This window comes from Sorex araneus, chromosome 5, assembly GCF_027595985.1.
Source record: "Sorex araneus isolate mSorAra2 chromosome 5, mSorAra2.pri, whole genome shotgun sequence".
NCBI classification, from domain to species: Eukaryota; Metazoa; Chordata; class Mammalia; order Eulipotyphla; family Soricidae; genus Sorex; species Sorex araneus.
The window spans coordinates 80,857,119-80,883,286 of record NC_073306.1 but is presented as its reverse complement, the minus strand read 5'-3'; the positions used below and the strand labels follow the sequence as shown (position 1 = coordinate 80,883,286).

The window sequence follows — 26,168 nt, the reverse complement described above, 5'->3', positions numbered from 1 at the left end:
TGCATCTGCAAAATTTTTGTCTTACTCTATCCTTCCATTCTAATATTGTGTGCTTATGCTTTTATCTCCATTAAGATAGTATGTGGCTTGCTTTAAGGACCAGTTCCTACATTTACCCATTCCACTCTTTTCCTGAGTTCTAATTAAAGTCCCACTATTGTCTCTAAAAATTCCTTTCTTCCACTTTCTTTTAATTCAATTGATGCTATTGTTCCTAACTTCTTGAATTGTTCTCTATAATTTAAATCATAAAACTGTAGGAACGCATTTACTTCCTTGATTTAAAAAATATATTATGCCTGTTTAGAGAGTTGCATGGAATTAAGTAAAAGGACAACTTTATAAGGCTGTTAGACATATTTTCTAAGCACGAAACTGTTTATCATAAAACAAGTTTTTCAATCTACTACAGTATCTTTTTCAGACAAATGCTTTGAAAGAATAAGCTCTACTTCATTTCCTACACATTTTCAATCCACTGTCTTTTGTTTTGTCTATTAATGCTACTCTAAAACAAACAAAATACAGAGATTGACCATGAATATGACTCAGTTATAGAGCACATGTAGAGGACCTAGACTCAATTCTCAGTAATGCAAAAAAATATCATTGACAAGAAAACACCAATAAAATACTAATGTTCAAATTAAAAATTGTAGTCTAGGTGAACACCTTAAGATTTTAAACTTATTTTCAAGTATAAAACTTGGATATTATAGATATTCTTTTCCCCGTCCACACATCCTTCCCTAACTTTAAATATAACTTTCAGAAATAATTTTAATCATTGCATAATGTTTGCACATTAGTCTTTCTCCTACTGTTGACATTAGTTTTCAATTTTCACAAGTATATCTAGCTAACAATCTTATTGGAAGACAAGTCATTTTCTAGATTCTTATTTCTTAATGGAGATCCCAAAATAGGGGATAGGAGATGGGAAAGGACTAGATTTTAAAGGTATATTCTTGATATAGTTTAAAAAGGTAATTTTCTTTTCATAGCAATGCACGAGAATCCCAAATTTATTATCTTGCTAACCCTGAATTTATAAAAGATCTGAAAATCTTGCTCAGATGAATGAAAGTACTCTGCTTTGAATACTCTGCTTTGACCTCCTCTGATCAGTGAGCTTTCATAGTTATCTTACTTTGGTTTCCTATTTCTCTTCCTTCTCATAGTCCTTTTTTAGTTTTTTTTTTCTGACTTCCAGTTTTGTCCACAGTCCCATGAACGTCCCACAGAGGGCATTTATGTCATTATGTGCTAAATTAAATTGCTCTTCATTCCCAAGTTTCCTTCAATATTTGGTTGACATCACCTGACATGCTCAGTGGGTCTGTCTAGGGGATCCTGCAGTGCCAGAGATTCAACCCAGAGTTCCTGCATGCAAAAGTTACTCCCAGGCCAGGACCCAGAAATTCTGAGACTCAATTTTTTTGATTTGGGGCCACACTCAGCTGTGCTGAGTGACTCCTGGCTCTGAAGTCAGGGGTCACTCCTAGTGGTGCGCATAAAATTGTGAAAATGAAATATTAATGTATATTTAAAGCACTTAGCATATTGCCTAACATAAATATTAAACATTAGCTATTATTTTCTCGTATGCATGTTGAATGTTAAGACATTAGCCTAAAGAGTCTCACTGCAAACAGACTGGTAGATGTATAATTCACAAGAGTGTGATAAGAAAACAAATGTATCTTGAAATTACCTAAGTGGTCACTTCTCTAAGTAAAATATCTCCCCTATTAATTTGCTTGCACACGAGATAAAACTGGATAGATCTGAAGTGTCTACCAATGTTCCAAGGGCCTGAAATGGAAATAAATAAAATTCCAATGATAAATTTGGAGATTTCTGAGGTAGTTTATTAAAAATAACACTTAAAACATCACATTTGGAAAATAAGAAAACAGCATCTTGGGGAATTTGTGCTGTTTCGATCATACATTACTTTTCTGTACCACGAACATCTAAAAATGTATTTGCTCTTATGTTTTATGATAAAAATCAAATGAAGTGTGTTGGTGGTAGAAATCACAGCAAATTGAAATTAAGAACAATTGGATTGAAGCCCATATTTTGGCTCAGGACTTTGAGCAGTCTTTATTTCTTTGGGCTTCAGAGTCCTTCTTTGGAATATAGAGGGGTTTGCTTAATCTCCAAACTTCCATCAATAACATACAAAGTCCTTAAAATACTTATAGTCTGAACCTTTTGTTGGTGTGGAGGGAAGATGAAAATCAAACCTCGGTTATCTTTGTACTTCAGTCTCTAGAACCAATGCCTGTGTTGTGAAGGAATAAATGAGAGCTACTTGTTGACTTTCTAGTCTAAAAGGGTATATGCAAACCTATGGTCTAACAGGTTATAGTTAATGTTTATGTGATTTGTTCCTATTTAAAACAAATAACTATACATTAATATAATTATTAGCATTAAATATACAGATTTTCTGTATCGTTGATCACCTGTTGAGACCTTTGTTAATCTCGAAAAGAAATTCTAACCAAAAGGTTTACTTACTTGTGACATATTTTGGAAAAATTATGAATTATTTACAAAGATTAAAAAAATAATTCTACCAAATCTCATGTTAAGGGCAACATTTACCTATAATGGCTGGTATCTAAGAGTACAGTCCTCTGTGGCATTTAGTAGCAAAGATCTTTATTATTGTCTTGCTACCACAATTACAGATTGAAAGGCAATCTGAGAAAGGAAATAAGGGAGTATACAGACACATGGATAAAGCATACATGCAATTACACACCCATGCAATTTAACTAATTTACTCTTCTACTCATTCCCCTTTTCAAGTTACTGTTCAGTGCAGGCTTATTAAGTGCAGCTCCAAAACAGCTCTGACATAAACTGGAAAGTGTAAATCAATGGACATAAGATATATGGAAAAATTTTGGATTTCTCTAGAATAAGGGCAGATGTCTCTCTCTGGCTATATCTCCAAAAGAGTATGAAAGGGAAGTCCATTTCTGTTTTAGTAACAAGGTGATTAAAATACAAGATGCATTTATTTCACAATTTTCCAAAACTAAGTAATTGGTAAAGGTTTTTTCTAGTACTCACTTATCAACCTCAACCACACCAACCTGAGTTTGAGTGTTATTCACAGATTAACTATACATAAATTAACATAAGCACAGTAATTTTTTATTGTTAAATTACTATCTTACCATATGCAAAACAAAAAGACAGAGGGACTGATCTACTTGTGCATTCACATTTTAAGTTCTTGGATAAAAAGTAAGTGAACAAATAAATGGTAAGCTAGGGAAGGAAAAATTGAAACAAGTTTTGCCTTACAAGTCTTCTCATTATGCTAATAATTATAGAAAACATGCTCAAAATTTTAGAAAAACACTTTATTCTACAGGTGGTATCATATTGATGAACTATGTCTATTCAATAAATTAGAAAGACTGCCTCAGTATTAAGGACAGTCTATCTCTGTCTAATGCAATTACTGAATGTGATGTAAGCATCAAAAAATAATGGGGTGACATAATTAAAAAATTTTCAAACAGTTATTAATCTTAGTGTTGAGTTTCCAGTTCCAGAATTGTCCATTCCCCTTGGGGTGAGCAATCTTCAGAGGAAAAACTTGCCATGGTAATGCTTGCTGGGGAATCATCAAGTGGAGATGTTAGTTCACTCCATCTGCTCAAAGTGTCAATATGTGCTTTACCCTGAGGTTTCGAACTGTCTCGTGCTAACAGTAGTGTCTGATTGATTAGATACTGTGCTAAATTTAAGTCTTCAGGAACAGAATTTGTAATATTTAAGTTTGAATTCTGTTCAGAGAGTAGTTGCTTTAGCAGTGTCCAATCTTGTTTTGCAAAATGTTGATCATCTTCAGAATCCATGTCTGTCACATGTGTTTCTGATTCCACTTTCTGGTCAAATGCTTCTACCACATCCATCTCATAAATTGGAGAGAGGGTCTTTGGAGGCCGATGGTCATACATGCAGGTTTGTGCCAATGTGTCACGATCATCTATGTCTCCTGAAATAATTCATAACACTACACAATGTGAAAATTGCACATGTTGGTTCCCCTCAGTCTTGTAGAAAAATATTAACTCAATATAACATTTATAGTTCAAAAAAAACACAGAATCGGGAAAATAATGTACAAAGTTGACAAGATTTTTGAGGCATTTCTATTACTGAGTTAAAAAGAAAACTCTACGGAGATGTTCAGCAGCAAAAACCACATAGGCAACTAACAATTCCACATACTTTAATTTGAAAGCTTGTGATACAGAAAACAACAAAATAATTTAAACATGAACATAGAATGTGCACATATACCTAATTTACTGTAATAGAAACTTAAAAAGAAAAAAAGATTATTTGATGGTGACTTTTAAGGAAAGTCAATTCCAAAGGGTTATAATTTATTTTATCTAAAGCTTATTTTTTTTTATTGCACATGCAAAAGAGGATGCAAGCAAGGACAAACAAAAAATACAACTTTGAAGAGATCCCTATTCTTGCCATTTTGTTCAACAGGGACTATTTGATCAGTGTGTTTCTTATTTCTGAAATACAATAGCTCAATCAGTAACTACTGCATATTTTAAAAGTGAGTCATTAGCTCAAATTGCTATTATAAAGAAGACAAACACAAAACAATTAGACAGGAAACCATTTAAACATGTGAAATAAGCCTGGACTTTCCCCTATATATCCTCAATACTTTTAAATATAATCTCTTTTAGGAAATTTATTTTTAAGTGAAAACTTCAGAATAGAATTACAGTGATTCTGAAAGTCTTAATCTCTGCAAAATGTATATAAATTGTAATAATATAGTTAAAATACTTCAGTGCTTTTAGTTTATTGCACAGCCCTCTTAGATATATATAAGCATAGTCCATAAATCATATGTAATGTTTAATAATATTTCTAATAGACAAGAATTCCTGTATTAGACATAAATAACTAAATAGCAAACTAAGTTTTCTCTTTACTCTTTCATGTAAAAATCTCTTAGGCTAGCCAAAATTTTTACTAGAGATTAAATTTTCACTAAGATTTTAAGTAAACAAAAGTGAATAACTAATTTTCATCGTAATTAGAAATTTGAATTAACTTGTTTTTACTAAAATATAATATTCAGAGAGACACAACTTTTAAATTCTCTAAATTCATTTTCTTACGGGTTTAGCATTTCTATTTCTGTGCATTACCTGCAGATAAAGCATTATTAGCTTTTTCGGTAGCTGTAGCATGGCTCTCTTTCACTGGGCTTTCCTGAGGCAGAACATGACTCTGGCAGGAGTCGAGTGATTTTGTAGAGCTGTTCTTTGGTATGTCAGAATTTGGTTCTTTTTGATGAAGCTCCAAATGACATGGTCTTTCTTGAGATTTTATATCACTGTCTGAGTGCTTATTACATTGCTGAATGTCATTAATCATGTCACTTCCACTGATTATTTTTTTATCTTCTGGAAGAAGTGGTCTGCCTCCTGTGGAGAAGACATCTATTGTATTCTTTTTTTCTGTGGCTAAAGTACTCTGCATTTCTTTTCTTGACAGGTCAGTGTTACTATGATCCAAGAGCGTGCTCTCACCATTGCTTTTATCTTGTTTATGTTCTAAGACAGCATTAGAATGTAAATTCTTAGGTTCTTTCCCTTGTGAGTATCTGGTCCTTCCATCAGTCTCATGGAAAAAGTTGTCAAAAACATCAGAGGGCGAGAGACAATCTGCAGAAGGCTGAAAAGGAGTCTGGACTTCCCCTTCGTCAGATCCTAGTTCTTCACATTCATCCACAGAGAGTAAAACTGACCTTTTAAAAATTTTAGTTGCAGGAAAGTCATGACTTTCATTTTCAGCTGCATCTTCAAAAGCTAAATTAATTATTCCCTGAAATTGCTGAGGAACTGGGTTTGATGTACAAAAATTTTCTGTAGTGTTTTCAGCTTCAGACCTCTCATCTTCTGTCTCATCTGCTGAGGAAGAAACCTGATCTACTTCCTGAGCAAACTGAACACTACCTTGTGGAAGATTTTCTTTTTCTCTAGGATGGAATATTGTAGGTTGAGACCAAACTTCTGTCCTTTTCCGAGGAATCTCATCATCACTTGTTGAATTAATTTGGAAAAGATCACTGCTACTTTGTTTTTTCATTTTTACTTCAATTCTTAAATTACTATCATATATTTTTAATTCTTCAGGAGTGCTGGTATCACTACTACTTCTTCCAAGAAAATCATGGCATAACATGGTACCACATTTAGAAACACCTCTGTCATTTGATCCATCATCATCCTGAGAGCCTCCAGCATCATAGTCTTCTGAGCGGGGCTTTATGTCATCCGAGGATGTGGTGGCACTGCCAGTGTCAGATTCAGGGCTCTCTCTCTGGTGCAGAACATTGGCACTCACATTCCAGGGGCTCATGAATGGAGTTTCCGGTGGATCATGACTCTCTGGCGTCTCTGTTGTTTCCATGTCTTTAGGAGAATTTCCCTCTGAAATCTGTTCAGAAAAACTCTTAGAGGAAACATCAGTACCTATTGTAGCATATTTATCTTCCTTCATAACAGAGTCATCAGACAACTGATTAGGAATTGTCCGTTCTGTTACACAAAATTCTGTTTTTCTGCCATCCTGAACAGAACTTAAGTTACCATTTGTCCTCTCAGGAACATATGATGACACATTTTTTACACACTGCATGCTTGATTTTTGGTTTATATCTCTCTCTCTTACTTTTTTCTCCCTGTCTGATACTGAATGGATTTGCTCCGCATTTGTAGAATCTAAATTATAAACTAGATTAGAGTTCAAAGAGTTTTCAACTGGATTTGAAATTATGGACTTTAGTGTAGTGGTGCTAGATAAAACTGAATCTACATTATCACGTCCATCAGAATGACAATATACTTCTTTGTTACTGGTATCACAGTGGGGTTCCACAACGTGATTAGAAATTTTTGGCTCAATTTTATCTGAACAAATCTGTTTTGGTTTCAGTTCAGGTCTTATTGATTTATCCATATTTGGAATATTTTGACCTTCTAACACTAATTTCTCTTTTTTTTGCTTATTTAATGGCATTTGTGGATCTGGCCTACAAGCTGGCAGAAAAGCTTCTGTACCACTGATTCCAGAAGTAAGACTTACTGGAGGTTTGTGAGTCTTCTGTTCAAAAATATTGCTTTTGTTATTATTATCATGTACACCCTGAAGCATATTTTTCTGGGATACAGATGTCTCGCTTTTTAAAGGTCTCTGAAGAGAGGTCTGAGGTTTTAGTAAAGCCTGTCCAGGAAGCATTTTCTGTTTTGAGTCTTTATTATTCAGAGTTTCACCTTTTTTGGATTGATTTAGGTTTTTAGGCATTGCCACTAATTTTGTATTAACCTTAGGCAAAGCTGTATGTCCCTGCTTGACAATTTTTCTTTTGGGTGTTCGTTTATCTGTAGTTGTACTGTGGTCCAATTTTGTCACATTTTCATCACACTGCCTTGAAGAGACTGAAGATTTTATCAAATTGAGTGACTCCCCTTGGGATCCTAAGGAAAAAAGAATTGAAAAATATGTACCTCCCAATTTTTGAATGAAATTCAAATTACTTTTTAATAAAACATTGGAATAGTAACACATCTAGAAACAAATGAACAGATTACAACCTGGTGATATGGTCATCCCATTGCTCATCGATTTGCTCGAGCAGGCACCAGTAATGTCTCCATTGTGAGACATGTTGTTACTGTTTTTGGCATATCGAATACGCCACAGGTAGCTTGCCAGGCTCTGTCGTGCGGGAGATACTCTCAGCAGCTTGCCAGGCTCTCCGAGAGGGTCGGAGGAATCGAACCCGGGTTGGCTGCATGCGAGACTAACGCCCTACCCACTGTGCTATCGCTCCAGTTCTGGGCTGAGCTGGTGATATTATAAAAAACAAAAAATATTTTTTTATTACAACTTTTACAGGGATCACATTATTGCAATAGGTCTTACTTCCTTAAGGAAAAAAAAAAAACACACCTGGATGAGGGCTGGAGAGATAGGACAGCATTTAAGGCATTCACCTTGCATGCAACAGACCCAGATTTGATCCCCAGCACCACATATGGTTACCCAAGGAGTGATCCCTGAGTGCAGCAGCACTGCCAATTGCGGCCATAAGTCAAAACAATGAAAAGTCTGACAGTTATCAAGGCCAACACTGGATTTTCATAAATATATACAGATATATATCTGGACTCCGCGCCAGGCTGTTTTCACTTGGGGCACCCACTGGTGCCCCACCTCAAGAGACCCAGCCTTGGAGCTGACCTCCACTACCCAACTGCCGCCATGCTCCAGGCCACTTTCCAGGCGCTCCAGCTGAGCCTCACACATGAATGAAGTCCCACAGAACCCAGATAATGCGGAACTTTGTGACCTTGGACTCTGGCTTCAATGGGACCCGGAAGTAGAGATCCTCTGCGTGCTATCCCCCATCTCCAGCGACCCAGGGATCACACCCATAAGCCTCACCCTGCCACACCCTGCCTCCTCATTGGCCACTCTCCAGATCTCAACGGCTGCTCCTCCCAGACCGAGGCCCCCATAGCCATGCCACCGGACTCCACACCAGGCTGTTTTCACTGGGGTCGCCCCAGAGGGGGGGGGCGGGTGAGAACCCTTCCCACCCCAAGGGACCCAGTCCCCGCAGCCGACCTCCACTACCCAACCGCCACCATGCTTCAGGCTACTTTCACACTGTGAAATACTTCCTACCCATTTTCCATAATTACCACACCATATTTGATGGAGTTCAGACAGTAGGCAACAAATCATATATCTGTATATATATAGATATAAAAGTATTATATATATAGTATATATATTTATATAGTATATATAAATATATATTTATATATAAGCTCTTGGTAGCTTGCATATATATATGTGTATATATATATATATGCAAGCTACCAAGAGTATCCCGCCCACATGGGCAGAGCCTGGCAAGCTACCTGTGGCGTATTCGATATGCCAAAAACAGTAACGATAGGTCTCATTCCCCTGACCCTGAAAGAGCCTCCAATTTTTGGGAAAGACGAGTAAGGAGAGGCTGCTAAAATCTCAGGGCTGGGAGGAATAGAGACCTTACTGGTGCCCGCTCAAGTAAATTAATGAGCAATGGGATGACAGTGATACAGTGATGCAGATATAAGTATATATAAAAAAATCTGATTTTATTATACTAAAAAGAGCAGGTAGATTCTTAGCCTTTAGGGAGAAAAAAATACTTTCATATAGCTAGAAAGGAACTCTAATAAAGATAAAAATGAAGTATTATTGAAGGCTGGAGATATAGTACACAGGTCAAGGCACTTGCCTTGCAAACAGCTGACCCCTGTTTGATCTCCAGCACCACCACAAGAGATCCTTGAGCACAGAGTCAGGAGTAAGCCCTGAGCACAGACCCCTCAGCAAAAGAAGTACTCAAATTGTTGCATATATTTCCAGAAAATAAAAAAGTGAATTTATTTCTAATAACCATTATTATTATTGCTAATCATTGTTAACAACTTAGATATGTACCAGGAATGAAAACTAACCAGAGGGAAAGAGGATTTATTTATACTGGTTAAAGCCCTTGAAATGATATTCTGAACATTTAAGTCTGTCAGTTACCAAATACTTAAAATGTATATTATTTAGCTATTGCTAGAACAAGAATAATTTTGCTCTTATTTTTATTTTCTTCCAAAATGAATTTATTGACTAAGTGAAGTTTAAAATTTTATCAACTGATTTTTACCTATGTGAACATTTACTGCATAGAGTAAATTATCAGTTACTATCTTACCAAATTATGCAATTCGAACAGTACCTTAGAATATGGGGAAGTATCAGGAGTGGCACAGATTCCAGAGAGATAATTCTTCCTCCCTATGTACTGTAGCTTTCTGTATCATTATTTTTAAAAGAGCTCTTTAGCAGAGAGAGTTTCTACAGCCACCAATAAAACTTTGAAGAAAAATGAGTATAATATTCAAAAGGAACAGAAAAAGAAATTCTGGTAAATTCCCTAAACTATTTCATAAAAGTAAATTAAAAAACAAACTCTCACTCAACATACCAAAACACATCTGAAAAGTGAATAAAATCTTATCTCTATAGGGAGAAATGAATGCAAAATTAGTGGAACCAGTTATAGTTTGGTTATTTGCAGCTAAAATTCCAAATGGGAGCTCTGCTTAATCAACTGAAACAAGGAGGTAATAAAACAGGACTATTTCAGCGTACCTTGAGTTTTAGCAAGATTAGTTGGACCATTCTTTGTCCTGGGCTGAGCTACAGCACACCCAATGCCAGCTCCTCTTTTCTTTAACACTGCATGCGGTACGGGGTCACTGGATCCTTTGCTAGTGACCTTCTTTAGCACACTAAGAAAAATGATTTACTTTTATTTAGCACAATTAAATTACAAAATCTGAACTTTAAAGCACTCAAAACTTTCTCATGGAAATAAAAATAAATATCTCTGGGGCCAGAGTGATAATGAAGCAATAACACAGTGGGTAGGATACTAGCTCTGCATAATACCGGCCTGGATTCCATCTCCAGCACGACATATTCGTCGCCCAAGTCCGCCAGGATTGATCTCTGAGTGCAGAGCCAAGAGTAAGCCCTGAACACCACAGGGTGTGGCCTCCAAACAAAGTAGATAAAAATAAATATTCTTTTTCTGAAAATAAAATAACCTAATGTTCATCAGTTTTTTAATTTATGAAATTATATTTCAAGTGAGCTGGAGCGATAGCACAGCGGTAGGGCATTCACCATTTACGCGGCCAACCTGTGTTCGATTCCTCCGCCCCTCTCGGAGAGCCCGGCAAACTACCGAGAGTATTGGATAGGCCAAAAACAGTAACAATAAGTCTCACAATTAGATGTTACTGGTGCCCGCTCGAACAAATCGATGAGCAATGGGATGACAGTGATACAGTGACAGTGATATTTCAAGTGTGATAGCAATGCACTGACTGAATGCAACAAGTATAATTAAGTGTCCCTCTATTATTGTCACTATCTTTTTGAGTAAACATATATATATTTTTTTCTTTTTGGGTCACATCTGCGATGCACAGGGGTTACTCCTGGCTCTGCACTCAGGAATTACCCCTGGTGGTGCTCAGGGGACCATATGGGATGCTGTGAATCGAACCCGGGTCGGCCACAAAAAAATTTAAATGTGATCATATAAGCACATTAAATTTCAGAGAAATATATTTTAAAATAATTAGATATAAATTAGTACTTAGGGGCCGGAGCAATAGCACAGCGGGTAGGGCGTTTGCCTTGCACGCGGCCAACCCGGGTTCGATCCCCGGCATCCCATATGGTTCCCCAAGCACTGCCAGGAGTAATTCCTGAGTGCAAAGCCAGGAGTAACCCCTGAGCATCGCTGGGTGTGACCCAAAAAGCAAAAAAAAAAAAAAAAAATTAGTACTTAATTTTTAGGGGTCATTAGTACATAGAAACATAAATGATGATTTACCTGTTATTTATATTAGTTTCTTGTTCATGAATGATTTTTTTGTTAGATGTTCCATTGGCAATTTTGGAAACAGGTCGAGATTTTACTGCTGTAGATTAAGAATAAGTGAGTCATGAGACAGAAAACTAGTAACAACCATATATATATTCACTAGCCAAAGACAAAATTAAATATTAATAGTGGAAAAGCATATTTTCTCTCACTTTCCAAGAAAACATATGTAAATAAATATTTTGGACATTTGAAAGTGAAAGTTCAAAATCAAGTTCACTTTTCTCCCTAGGAAATTTATCAGGTGCTATTAGAAATGATGAAGACTCACCTACAGCAGAAGCTTTGGTGCTTTCTATATTGCTTTTCACCATCTGTCCTGGAGGGTCACAAAACAGCTGTCTGTGGCCAGACAGTTTCTCTCTTATTGATCCATTTTCTTTTGGCTCGTCTAAACTTTCCGTGGAAATCAGTAATTCCATGCTTGAATTTGTAGACCTGCTGGCAGGTTCTGTGATGCCAGGGCATGGAGACTCCTTTCCAGTGGCTCTCTTCAAAGGTTTTGCTTTGGCATGCATACTTAGGCTCCCCATGAGTACCTTGGGCCTGGCACCTGTCACCTGTGCCTCCTGATTTCTCACTCCTTTTCCATTTAATAAAGCTTTCTGTCCCCCATTTGCTACTGCTGCTGCTGCTGATCTTTCCATAGTTTGTCTAGGAGGCATGTTAATTGACTTCACATTATCACTATTTTCTGTTTTGGGCTTTATTATAGCTTTCGGCTTTGCAGAAACATTTTTGCCCCCAGGTTTTAATTCTTTCATTATATTAGATGCTAATTTTCCACCATCCTTTTCCTTTGAATCATCAGGCTTCAAAATTTTACTGACAGTATTTCTATTAGCACTTGTTGAATGTCCAGATGCAAGTGGCCCATCGGATTTCATCTTCTGATTAGCAGAGGGGTAACTCCAACACCCTTTCTTGTTATTTCCTTTCCAAGATGTATTTTTTATTACACCAGAATCAGAAACTTGTCTCCTCTGCTACAAAGAAAAAAATAAAAGTACTTTGTAACTTGACTGATGTCTTTGATACTTTACTTCAATAAACCAATTTTTGGAAGAGGGAAGAAGAGCAAAGTTCATAGTCTGATTGAGGGTGACCCAAAACTTGAATTACTTGCATTATCTTTGATCATTTTGATCAATACTTTGAATGTATCTCTGATCCCATGCCTACAGGCTTCTTTGTGCCTTAGTGAAGGATAGCAATAGCCAATGTGTTTAAGGGCCTATTCCTAGGTTCTGTGCTAAAACCCTTTCATAGATTAAAACCTTTTCTAGGAAATGATCTTTATTTCCTAGAAATCAGACTGGAGATTAAAACAGGTATGTGATTTGACCAGGGTCACATTTTGGTAAGGGGTAGAACTAGGATTTGTTACTTATCTGGTACAATTTAACAGATTGCCTAAAATACTATAATCAAAAATGTTTTCTTTGCCAAATATCAAATTCCAGAAATTATACTGATAAAGATTTACTACTCTGAGCAAAGCATGTTTACTTCTTGGAGTTTTTAATCTTTAAGAAAAAAAATAGTTCCTTGGGCCAGGAATGAGGCTCAAGTGGTGGAGCACCCACTGTACACCTGTGAAGAGTTGGGTTCAATCCCAGGCATGGCATGGCTCCCTGAGCACCGCTGGGTATGTCCCTCCCCCAGAACTGCCAGTTATGGCCACACAACCTTAAGAAAGGTAACAATCATAAATTATTTTGAAATACAAATTACATCTGAAAAGCTGGGCTTGAGAAAGAAACAAGATAGTAATATACTAAGTGCTGGTCTAGAGAATCAGAGATAAAGGCCTGAAACTATATGAAATTTGTAGAGAAAAAAAACCAGGAGGGCATTTAAGAAAACCACACTTATCTTTCTGTTTAGAATAAACCTTGATTATAAACAAGGGATGGAAAAAATTTGTGGGGGCAAGTGCCTCCCACATGGTGCTCAGGAAGCCAGGGGCCACTCCTGGTGACTCTCAGCTAACCAAGCCTGTGCTTCACAGGTAGGTGGTTTCATATGAGGCCTGAAGATTCAGTGCTGGGGATTACCTGGGCCACCTCAGGAATGCTAGGGAGCTTCCAAAGCAAAAGTAGGTGATGCTCAGTGTTTCATGTAGAGTCAGGGATTGAACCAGAGTTGGCTACATGCAAAGCATGCATCTTAATCCCTGTACTATCCCCCTAGTCCAGAACAACAGGGTTTTAAATTTTGGTAGGCATTTCTGAGTAAAAATTTAAGCTATCTGATATTGCCATTTTCCAGATAGTCTCTCCCCTGGTCCCCCTGGAAATCTGTATGAAACTGTCAAGGTTCAAAGAAGATTATGTGGTGTCTTTGTATCCCTCACTTTTATTCCCACCACACAGTAGGCACTTAAAACATTTGAAGAATATTTGGGGGGCTGGAAAGATAGTACAGCAGAAAGGCACTAGCCTTGCACACAGTCGACCCAGGCTTGATCCCTGGCATCCCACACAGTCCCCTGAGACCACCAGGAGTGATTCTGAGAACAGAGCCAGGAGTTATCCCTGAGCATAGCTGAGTGTGGCCCCAAAACAAAAATAAACAAAAAAATTAAGTATATCTTGATAAACAATTTAAGGTCTAAATAATGTCTAAATATAGAATGCTACTAATTACATTAATTATTTATCTAAGATAAAAATAACATAGGGACTAGAGAGATAGCTCAATGAGCAGAGTCCATCTGCTTTGCATGTAGGAGGTCAGTGTTTGATCCCAAGTATTGCATGGTCCCCTGAGAATAAACAGGAGTAGCCAGTAGGTATGGCTCAAAAACAAAAAACATCCCCGCCAAATATATATGTGTATATTTGCATATTCATACATACATAATAATCTAGCTTGCTTCCCAAATTGGGTGCTGGAAAGTTTGAAGGGAGAGGTAGCAGTTTGGGTAAAATGGGGGGGTGGGGTCACTTCCTGTTAGAGTAAAGGTAAATTTCTGGTGGTCAATGTGTAATTTTTTATTCTGATAAAGGAGTATAGGTCAAATCAATCTGGGAAGCTCTATAATAATCATTAGAATCTAGTGCAATCTTTACCTTATTTAGGTTACTTAAGAAATCATTAACATTAGCAAGTCTTGGATTATGCATGACAAGAGGATGAGACTGTTCATACAGAGTCGAATTCTAAGATCTATTTAATATTTACAAAGTTCAAATAGGTTTGTCCCTCATTTTTGTTATTTGACCAAATCTCAGTTCAAAAAATGCTTCTCTCTCCATTTTAGGGGTATCACAGGGCCTGGGGGCCTCTTAGGTAATACTTGGCGAACAAGCTGGAGGTTTATTGTAAGGGTCTGAAGATGCTGTGCTGCTCAGATCTTGCAGTGCTCAGGACCACTTTGATGTTAAGGACCATCCAGAGCTATACTTGGTGAAGCTATACTTCAGCATCTGAAGAGGCTTCTGAGATGCCAGGATTAAATTGGGATCAGGGACACATAAGGCTTGCATCCTAGTCCTTGTCTATTTTTAACACCTAGAACCAGGTAGATTTCTAAATTCAATTAATTTTTACCCTTAAAACTGACCCTATTTATTTAAAAAAAAATTAAAATATTATTTTATTTTTATAAAGTAGTTCATAATATTTGACTATGTTTAATATTTGAAGACCAGGGGCTGGAGCGATAGTACAGCGGGTACGGTGTTTGCCTTGCATGCGGCTGACCCAGGTTCAATCCCTGACATTCCATATGGTCCCTAGCACTGCCAGGTGTAATTCCTGAGCACAGAGCCAAGAGTAACCCCTGACCATCGCTAGATGTGACCCAAAAAGAAAAAAGAAATACATTTGAACACCAATCCCACCACCATTACAAGTTCCTACCACCAATTTTGGATATTTCCATTCTGAACCCTGCCCCAAAGCAGAACTGAAATAATTTATTTTGAATTGTTATGAATAAATCGCTGAAAATGCTCCAAAAAAGTTTTCTTTGAGAAAAGTGTATGAAGATTGTTATAATTCACCCCAAGGCCATTAAGCCCTTCTATGTGATCACTAACATGTTAAAGGTTGAGCCTTGTATGCATATATATATATGTATATATATATATATGTAAAAATATATTCCCTCAAAGATGGTTATCTTCTACTTGAAATCCATCAAATGTGGTGCACTACCTTTGGAATATGAGTGATGTGAGGTATGAGATGCTCTGTGGTTGGGAATGTGGCTGCGTGGAAAACTGATCCTATTTAAATTCTAAATGTATTTATTTTAAATCATCAAACAGTGGGTAGGATCAATTCAAAATTGTTCTTTGTTATTGTGTTTCTCAGAGGTTTTAATTTTTTCTGCCAAGTTTTTTTTTTAATTGAATCATTGTGAGATAGACCCTTATAAAGCTGTTCAAGATTAGGTTTCAGTTATACAGTGTTCTCAGAGGTTTTAAAAAGTGCTAATGTACACAATTAATCATTCTATACAGGAAGTGACTGTGAATAGAAATTCTCAAACTTGGTTGACATGACATCTTCTTAGGCGGAACATATGAACACACAGGTGTTAGGTGGTATATACTTGGGGAAGTAGACCTAGTATACTCGAGGACCTCTGCCTCGAGTATAAGAGCTTTCTATTGTAATATGAGTTGTATAAATTCCTATAGGTTGACTGATGAGAAATAAGAGACCCTATGGCACTCTACAAGAGTGCATTTCCAAACTTGAGCTCCCAATGATTGTTTATTCATTATAATGCAAGTACTACATTAGTATAATCTTCTGAGAGGTCACTCCTGGTGGTGATGGAGCTGGTGAGCTGCAAACAGAGCTGGAGCCCAAACCCTGTGCTCCGACCTGCAAAGCATGGTTGAGCCCTTTAAACCATCTCTGGGATCCCTAATTTAGTATGATTTTGTAACATATAATTATGTAATAATATATAACAAATTATATAAATTGTATAACCACAGTTACATAAATTCACTATGTTCATATAGTTGTACAAGAATAACTATGTATATTACAACAAAACATATAAATTAAGTATATAACAGGCATGTAATTAAGTAATAATTTGTGAGTTAACTCTTAGAAACATTAGTTGGGGGAATAAAAATATATCAATTATATAAATGTTTCTCAATCTTTTTTCCTACTGTGGAAATTTTATTTCCTTCCAATTTTATTTCCTTCCTGTGGCCCCTCTGTCCTACTAGTTGGCTCCCTAGTCCTGTGCTCTGACCCCCCATTTATGAGATCTTCACTTTTGGTTCCCCTTGGAATGTTTGAAGGCTCACAAAGAGCCATATGGCCCCCAGTTGAAAAAAGCTCATTATAGCATAACCAAGTATATTTATATTGTATTTACATAATGTATATAATTATTTTTTATTATTATCAACTAATATGTATTTGTGCTTTTGAATACCTATGGTAAAAAAACAAGGAACATTTATCGTCTTTCCTCCCTCTTCCCCCATGCCAGGGATCAAACTCGGGTCCTCACACGTGCACACTGAGCCACATCTCCACCCTTTATCTTCATTCTTTTTAAAGTGGGCAACAGAGTAATGTAGCTCTATGTACTTTATAACATGCAAAGTTTTCATCCACAGAAACAAACTGCATACCCACTGACCAAGTCTTCCTTTACTTGCCTTCTGATCCCTGGCAACCACCATTCTACTTCTTTGCTGTTGAGTTTTAGGCGTTATTTATTTATTTTAGGGGGAAGCTACACCTGATGACTCCTGGCAATGCTTGAAGGACCCAGGGCTCCCACCCAGGGCAAAACAAGAATTCTACCCCTTGCGGCCATCTCTCTGGCTCACCTACCTATTTCTTTAGACCTTCATTATTTATGGAACACATGTAAAAATACCAAGGAACTTTTCTTTTTATAAAGGTCACTCATAGTGGCTCTCAGGGGTTGAAGAGCAACTCCTAGTGATGCCGGCCTGGCAATGCAGGACTGAGTGGAGCACCTGGGTCGAACACCGTAGGGCTGAGGAGTCCTGGAATGCCAGACAATCCCATATATCCTCGGTATGTGCTCTGCCACTGCAACTATCTCCTGGTCCCACCAACAGACTTTTCAAGTGAAACAAAACTGTACTTTTGGTACTAATCAGTTTTTTATTTTTAATGTCAAAAATATGTTACGTGAATTAGAACTTTAGTAAAGAGAAAACTGGGGCAATAGAAATCTTACTTTGTAAAAAATAGGTTAATTAGAAAAATAAGCATCAAATTAAGTTTAAAATTCCAGGCAATTTTTGACCTGATGGAAGGGCTCCAATAAGTTTGTTGCCAAAAAGGCTTTCAAGGAAATAAAAAGGGTGGACAATATTTCACTTCCTATACCAGCTGAAAATGAAAATTCACATCACTGAAAGATTTATGAAATGTTTACCTGATTAAAAAGAGACTCAAAAGTATTTCCATTAAAAAATACTTTAATAAAAAGTAAAATCTTAAAAATTATTCTGACACATCTAATAATTACATTTAAATTATGTGCTTCATTTCTACCTAGAAAATTTTAAAGGTTTACCTTAGAGCTACTGAATATGGGTTTTTTGCCAAGTTTTCGATCATCACCTTTGTCAAATGCAGCTGCAGGGGAAAAAAAGAACAATTAATTTTTTATTAGAATCACTATTATTACAAATAGATGAAAATAGAATATTAGCAGAGAAGAATATATTTGATGAAAAGTGTATTGTACTAATATCAATCTAGTACCCACCTAGTACTTATAATTTCTCACTCTATATTTAAATTGTTATTAAAAAGCCTACTTTTCAATCTTGTTTCCTTGTTCTTATATTTTATTCCAAAATACAGTAAATATGGAGTATATAATTTTGAGAAGATTCATACTTTTTTTAGTAAAGCATGATCATTTTTAATTTGAAACTTAGAAAGATGTGAGAGGAGAGAAAGAGAGGAAATGTGTTCGAGAGTACAGGCAGCAAAGAAACACAAGCAAGTGAGGCATGTGTTCAAGGGAGAACACGGGCTTGAAGAGGACGCTGTGGAAATGCATACTTTTAAGCAAAAAAGAAAAAAACATCCCAGAATCTTCAAAAACTTTAGAAATAGATGTATTCCATTTTCCAGATTTTTAAAAAGTTATAGGCTGTAATAAATGTAACACCTTATAAGCTAATAAATATGAGAAAGTATTTGTCTTAAAACTGCAAAACGCACTTTGTTGTTAGTAGCTATAAATATTTTCTAACTTTTCAGGTCTATTATGAAGAAAGAAGAAAGAGAAGAAAAATATACTGTTAAAAATAAAGCAATCTTCAAACCCTTTCCCTCTAGAACCACATAAAAATTAATTTTATAGATTAGGGTTATATATATATACATATATATAAAAATCACCAGAGGGCTCATGTTTATGTTCTTCAAATAAAAATTTGAATAGCATCAGGAAAATATATAGAAATAATGGTATGAAAACTGTAAGCAGAATGTATAGCTAAAGCTAACACTTCCTTTTAAAAGTAATAAAACAAATATATTTTGAAGAAACATACTATCTGGTGATTTTATTTTTTAGATACGAATTTTAAAAGCTGATTAAAAAAACACATAAGCAATCTGAAACTCTAGCATAGTCTTCTTTACCTCTATTCTACAGGATCTGTGACAAGCAGGGTCCTGAAGATGGCATTATAAGGGTGGGTTTGTAGTAAGTAAATGATTTTGCACAGTAATATACGAAAAGAAATTAATACAAGATCTTTCCTGAAGGTAAGCAACTCAAGTAAAATATAAGAAATGTTACAACAAAGATTACCTAGGATCAATCCTTTATCCAGGGCTTTTAAATGCAGTAATTATGTAAACATAATTCAACACATTTAAAATAAAAATTATTACATTGATAGAATATTGAAAAATTATTTTGATAAGTGGATTACCAATAACATTTTGTTTTTGATATGTGTATTTATATAGGCATTTACATGTAATTTTAATTACTATTTAAAGAACTAAGATGAACACTGAGACAAAATATAATTATGAAATTCTCTGAAATGGAAAAAAAAAGTTTTACTGGCAATCAAAAGAGAGTTGAATGGCAATCAGAAGGCTGATCTTATTTCTTCACACTGTATACATTTTGTGGTAAATGTAATCTGCCATTTAAAATGCAGCACAGAAGTAATCACAAGGAAAAATATCTAATTTCTAAAGATCTCATTTTGTTGTTGTATGATTTTATTTTGGCAGAATTTCTTTGAAGAGTGCTTTTCAAATCACATATAGCTACACTAACATGTTAGGTTCATAACGTAAGATAGAGCAAATAATATTCTACTGGTACTGTTTAAGAACTGAACACATATATTCACAGAATATGTGATATCAATCATGGGTTATATATTTTATAGTAAAAATGTTTCATAAAATATGATCAAATTTAAAATGTTTTAAAAAGTATACTTGCTGAATCTGCCAATATTTCTTCTTAGGTACCTGCTTTAACCCAGAAATAGTCGTGAAGCCATTTTCAGTTCCACACCCTCAAAATTCTATTTCACTATTTCTGAAACAGACATACATTATGAGGAATATGCGCTTTCTGCTTAATGTTAATGTTTCAAATGGTGCCTATTAAATGTCAGAGACAACTGTGCAGCTCCTGAGGGAGAGTCTGCAGTGGCACATGCCGTATCACCGAACCGATCAATTGTAAAATACAGCAAAACCCAGCTCTAATCCCAGCAAAACCACAAGAAAGAAGACCTTATGCAAAAGACCTAGCAGCTTTCTGGCAAAATATACTTAAAAAGGGAGAGAAATTTTGGTAATTTGTTCTATGTGACTTACAATCAATCTCTTTACAAGAATTCCTTTAAGCAAATCTGGCTGCAAACATTGTTGCAAATACAAAGTAGAATTAAAAACTTACATATATGTATATTTTTATACGTACATATAAGTGAAATGAGTTTCATTTTCTAAGAACAGCGAAAAGAAAGCATGATTTGTTAAAACTGCTTCAATATATACCACTGTTTCAATTAGCAAGCTATTATTGAACAGGAGCTAACAGTAATCCGATCACTTATTAGAATCCCTTCAAGATAGCTCACAAGAAAAATACAAAATTAAAAATCTCAAGGCTAACAAACCTGCTTGGATTTTCTGTTGATCATCTGTGCTCATTAGCTTCCAGCTTTCGGTGTGACGAACAGCATAGAAAGACTGAACCAGGAAGACCCACAGCTTATCACGCAGAGCCTGAATCTTGCACGTAAAACCCTGTGTTCAAGCAACAAATCAGCAGCTGGTGAGCTACATTGTCATAGCAACCAGTCATTAATTCCTTTCGGAATCTACTTACTCCTAAGCTAGATCAATGATGTCATCACTTAGATTTTTAACAACCTTGGGTACATACTATTTATGAAGATTTAACTCTTCAATGACAGAATTTTATAGTGAAAATGAAAATGAAGCTAAACCTTATCCTTTCAACCAAACATTATTTTAAACCACCAATAGCTCAATACATGAATACCTTACACAGTCTTTTCAAATCAACTATGACATTACAAGGTCAAATACTCTGTGCAATAATAATAAATATGATGAAGGCTTTAAGCCATTCTTGAACAAATATAAAATATAAATGATTTGCAATTACTTTATCATCAACTGAATCTAAAGAGTAATACTTTAAATTTTAAATGCTTTTTCTAAAGATAAAAGGAATTAGTATATTATAAAAATAAAAACTATGTAAGTTTTACATTGAGGAAATTTAATGTATGACTTTGAAGCAATACTTATGTTGCACCAATCAACAATGCTATGCTGTACCAATTAGTCAAACTGCCCAAATCTAAACTTTTAAAAAACACCTGGGGTTAAAATAATTTTTAAAGAAATTTGTACTATGAAAAATTCTCAGTGTACACAAAAGACCATAACCAACTCCAGATATCCATCCCCTAGTTTCTGAGTCATTCAATAATTAAAATATACATGTAAATTTTCAATGGTTAAAATATCATTTCATCTTAATGAAGTTTATTGCATTCAGTACCATTTCCTTTGTATTATCAGAATTCAGTAATGTGTCCAAAGCCATAAGAAAAGAGCAACTATTCTCGGTGGTAATGTTCTCTTCAATTGCTTTTAAAATCTTGACCAGTAGATCAGCTGTGCTGCTCATTGCTTGTGACTACAAACACAGAAATTTATATTAATAAAAAATATATATATAATGTGTAAGAATTTTGAAGGTGTGGTATAACAGCAGACCAGTCATTAAAACTGATTTTATAAAGTCGACCAGAAATCTTATTTCCTTTGTTAATAACATGACTATTCTATTACATAATCATAATAATCTTTTTCCTCTGTTAAACACACACATTATTAATTGCCAAAAACAGTCCTAAAAACAGAACCTAGAAATCAATACTAGAAGTTCTTTAATAATTTTAGAGAAAATTGGGCCCTATGAGACAGAATATCTTGTCTGAACTATAATTGTATTACTGACCAAAATAATATCTTGGGGGCTGGAGCAATAGCACAGCGGGTAGGGCGTTTGCCTTGCACGCGGCCAACCCGGGTTCGATACCCAGCATCCCATATGGTCCCCTGAGCACCGCAAGGGGTAATTCCTGAGTGCAGAGCCAGGAGTAACCCCTGTGCATCACCGAGTGTGACCCAAAAAGCAAAAAAATAAAAATAAAAAAATAATATCTTTATGGCTTTAGCTCTTAAAATTTGGCTTAAGCTGCCTGAGTGCTAAAGTTAGCCAGAGTTACTCTCAATCTTGTCCCCTCCCATCTTCAATATCTTATGAGCCAAAATCTATCCATCACAGCTCAAAATCCTATACAAGCATGCCATCTGCCATGGATTTATTTAAGCTATACTAATTTAGTGAAAGGCAATCTGCATTTTAAAAATTCTTACATAATTCGGGAGCAATAGTACAACGGGGTAGGGAGTTTGTCTTGCACTCAGCCAACCCAAGTTCAATCCCCGGCATGGTTCTCCAAGCACCGTCAGGAGTAATTCCTGAGTGCAGAGCCAGGAGTAACCCCTGAGCATCACTGGGTGTGACCCAAAAAAGCAAAACAAAGCAAAACAAAAAACCACCACCACAACAAAAACCTCATATAATTTGGTGCTGGGTAATAGTCCAATGGGTATAGCATTTCCCTTGCATGTGGCCCACTTGGCTTTGATCCTGGTATTATATGGTCCCCTGAGAAGTGCAAAGAGTAACCCCTGAGCATTGCCGAGTGTGGCACCAAACCAATAAATGATAAATAAATAAATAAATAAATAAATAAATAAATAAATAAATAAATAAAACCCTTATGTAATTAAAAACAGGGCAGAAAGGTAGAATTAAATATAATATTTAATTTTGGAGACCATACCTGTAAGAACAGATAAAAATGTTCACTCTGAATTATCTTAGAAAAGTTTGTTGTAATATACGCAATGCATTCTTCTTGGAGCTGAGATGCCATAGTTAGTACTGCTTCTGTCCACTTCACTCTGGGTAAACTGATGATTAGCCTGTCACTTTCCATCAGAAGAAAAGCTGCATTCTTATCATCCTTAGAATTCAAAAGTATTGGGAAAAGTTAATTATTGCTCATAAAATAATTTTTTAAGTAAATACTTTCATTTTCCTGCCATGTTTCTTGTGATACTTCCTTAGCTAACCCTTGCACCCATCATCTCCACCAACATTCTTACTCATTAACTTGTCATCAGTTTTACATCTTCATTTAGAAATATCCCAAAGGCAAAGTATGAACTAGGAAGAAACTGCCCTAAAAGACAGTTAAAAACTTCAGAGCAAAGTTAAAAATAATTTCAAAGAAAAAAATTAACTTACCTGAGATTCTCACTACTGAATTAATTTTTATACTTATAGATATCATTCATAATTGCATGACTACACTGACATAGTCTTAATAATTTTATGACTGTAAAATGTATTCTTTGTTATATATTTAGTAAAGTTAAAAATTACTTCCAATCCCGAGCAATTTTCTTCCTACACTCTAATTAAAAAGACTCCTTTTTTTATTCATTGAATGATTCATTTTTATACAGAGGGGGAAATGTCCATGAATACTGAACTTTCCTGAAGATTAATTTGATTGTGCACAAAAAAAAGAAAAAATATTTTTCCCTCTGGGTTAGCAGCTTCAGTCTCAAAAAAGGCTTTTCCTTTTCCTTTCCACATAATAACATGATACTCTCTAGTTTCATCCAAGTTGCAACAAAAGGCAAAATCTCTTCTTTTCTAATAGCCGAGTAGTATTCCTCTGTGTATTTATACACCACAATTTCTTATAACTCTTGACTCCTTTGTCATAAATTGTTCTTTTGGGTTTATTTCTAGACTTAAATTCCATTCCACTGGGTGGGAGTCTATCTTTATTTCAGTAATCAAAATGAAAGCATTATAAGTCAGAGGATGCAATGAATTCTTTCTTCTCAGAATTGCTTTGGCCATCTGGAGAGTTTAATGGTTCTATACAAATTTTGGCAATGAGTTTTTCTATGACTTTGAAGATTATCAATAGAATTATGATAGGGATTTACTAAATATATATAGTGTTTGGTTGGTAAGATGATCACTTTGACTATTATTTCAATTCATGAACATGGAATTTTTTGTTTACTTTATAATCTTCTGTTTAATACTAACTTATAGTCTTCAATCTTTCACCTCATTTTTTAAGCTGATTCTTGGGGTTTCCTGACAAATATAAATGGGATTGGCTTTTAATTTGTCACCTACATCATTGTTTGCTTATAAAGTTCAAAAACTTATTTTTGGCGATGATTCTGGACCCTGTCTTTATTTTTACATTTGCTGTTTCTAATAGTCTTTTTGTAGAGGAAAAAAAAAGTTTTTTTATGCATACTATTATGTCATTGAATAGTAATAGTTTAACTTTTTTGATTTAACATGCTGATGTTTGTGCTGCAATTTGTGATAATTAAACCACATTCAAATGTGAGCCATTGATGACATGTTTGTGAAGTTTATCTTTTTCTCCCCTTTCTATAGGTAAACACTGTGCTCTGTTATCTGCCTATGATACAGTATTCAGGTACCATTTGCCTCTGTTTTCTAAGCATATTTATCTTGAGATTATCATAAAATTTGCCTTTGAGGTTCTGAAATTATATTCTTTTTTTAGCTCATTAAGTCATTCCCTTCTGGCTTGAGGGATTCATTTGATGAAACTACTGTGAATTTTATGGGCTTCTATTATACATGTTTCTGCTTTGTTCTTCCTGCTTTCAGAAATTTATCTCTATCTTTGGCTCTTTAATATTTTAATTATACTGTCTTGGTGTTTTTCTATTTGGGCTTATTGTGTTTGGAACTCTGAGCTTCCTGGATCTGGCTATATCCTCAATCCTGAATAGGAAAGGTTCTGAGCTATAATTTTTCTTTTTTCTTATTTTTTGGGGTCATACCTGGTGATGCTCAGGGATTATTTCTGGTTCTGTACTCAGGAATTACTCCTGGTGGTTCTCAGGGGACCATATGGGATGCCAGGGAAAACAACCAGGGTTGGTCGCATGCAAAGCAAATGTCCTACCCACTGTACTTTTGCTCCAGCCCCTCAGCTATAATTTTTCAACCAATAATTATTTCCCATTTTCTTTCTTCTCCTTCTAGAGAGGTTCTTCCTAGGAACTCTGTTATTCATTTTGATGATGTCCCATATAATTCCTGTATTTTATTTCTCTTTAGTTATTTTATTCTCCTTTTTTTATGGCTTCATATACCTTATTTTCAGCACACTGTTTCATCCCATGGCTTCTCTCATCTGATGCTGTGCACCCCTCAGTGTTTGTTTTTTTTATTTCAATGAGTATGTTTCAGTGTTCTTCAATTCAGTAGTTTCTCATTGAAGTTTTTGGATCCTCTGTGTCATATCTTCTTTCTTTGCTGGAGCATTTACTCATATTTCTTCAATTCAGTGAACAGTCTTACCACTGTTATATTTAAGTGTTCCCTGGGCATTTCGAGAACTCTGTATGCCTAGAATCCTTCCACAGTGATAATTTTTTTTTTTTAGTCACTGTGAAGATAGTTACAAAGCTGTCCTGTTTGAATTTCAGTCATACAATGATCGACCACCCATCCCTCCACCAGTGCACATCTTCCACCACCAAGGCCCCCAGTATCCCCCCAATCCTGCCCCTTCCCCTACCTCTATGGCAGACAGTCTCTCCCATACTCTCTTTTGTATTGCTTGTTATGAATAGCATAAGATGTCACGTAGCTGCGAGAGTGGCCCCATGCTCCTGGAATTCTAAAATTTTAGATAATTAGGTCTGGAAAAATCTCTCTGTGAGTTGCTTGGTTCGAAGATTCTTTTGTGTGTCAATGAATCATGGCCATTAAGGAGCTTAAGAAGCAGCTGGAGGCAGTTTGTGGGCGTGACCTCCAGGGTCCCAATGGGGGTGGGGGATGAGAAGGACTGGCCCATCCCCTATCCCTTCAGACCAGTGGTTTGTTGTCACTGAACCTGCATACTTAATATTCTCATTGGATTCTGGAAGT

The 26,168-nt window shown here is 35.7% G+C and overlaps 1 protein-coding gene across 2 annotated transcripts in view; it reads right to left on the bottom strand.

Annotated features, from left to right (window-relative positions):
* Nucleotides 1-1,849: 1,849 nt before the first annotated feature.
* Nucleotides 1,850-26,168, bottom strand: part of BTBD8 (BTB domain containing 8) — an 88,604-nt gene continuing 64,285 nt past the window's right edge. Inside the window, exons 10-18 of one of the 2 annotated variants that reach the window (XM_004619927.2) lie at nt 23,002-23,184; nt 21,645-21,782; nt 20,728-20,857; nt 18,129-18,190; nt 11,859-12,573; nt 11,537-11,624; nt 10,282-10,421; nt 5,217-7,550; nt 1,850-4,027 (exon numbers count right to left, since the gene is read on the bottom strand). In XM_004619927.2, coding sequence (XP_004619984.2) covers nt 3,558-4,027; nt 5,217-7,550; nt 10,282-10,421; nt 11,537-11,624; nt 11,859-12,573; nt 18,129-18,190; nt 20,728-20,857; nt 21,645-21,782; nt 23,002-23,184 — 4,260 coding nt within the window. In that variant the 3' untranslated portion in view covers nt 1,850-3,557. The remainder of the gene's footprint in view (nt 4,028-5,216; nt 7,551-10,281; nt 10,422-11,536; nt 11,625-11,858; nt 12,574-18,128; nt 18,191-20,727; nt 20,858-21,644; nt 21,783-23,001; nt 23,185-26,168) is intronic. The other variant, XM_055138507.1, reaches the window with a different exon arrangement.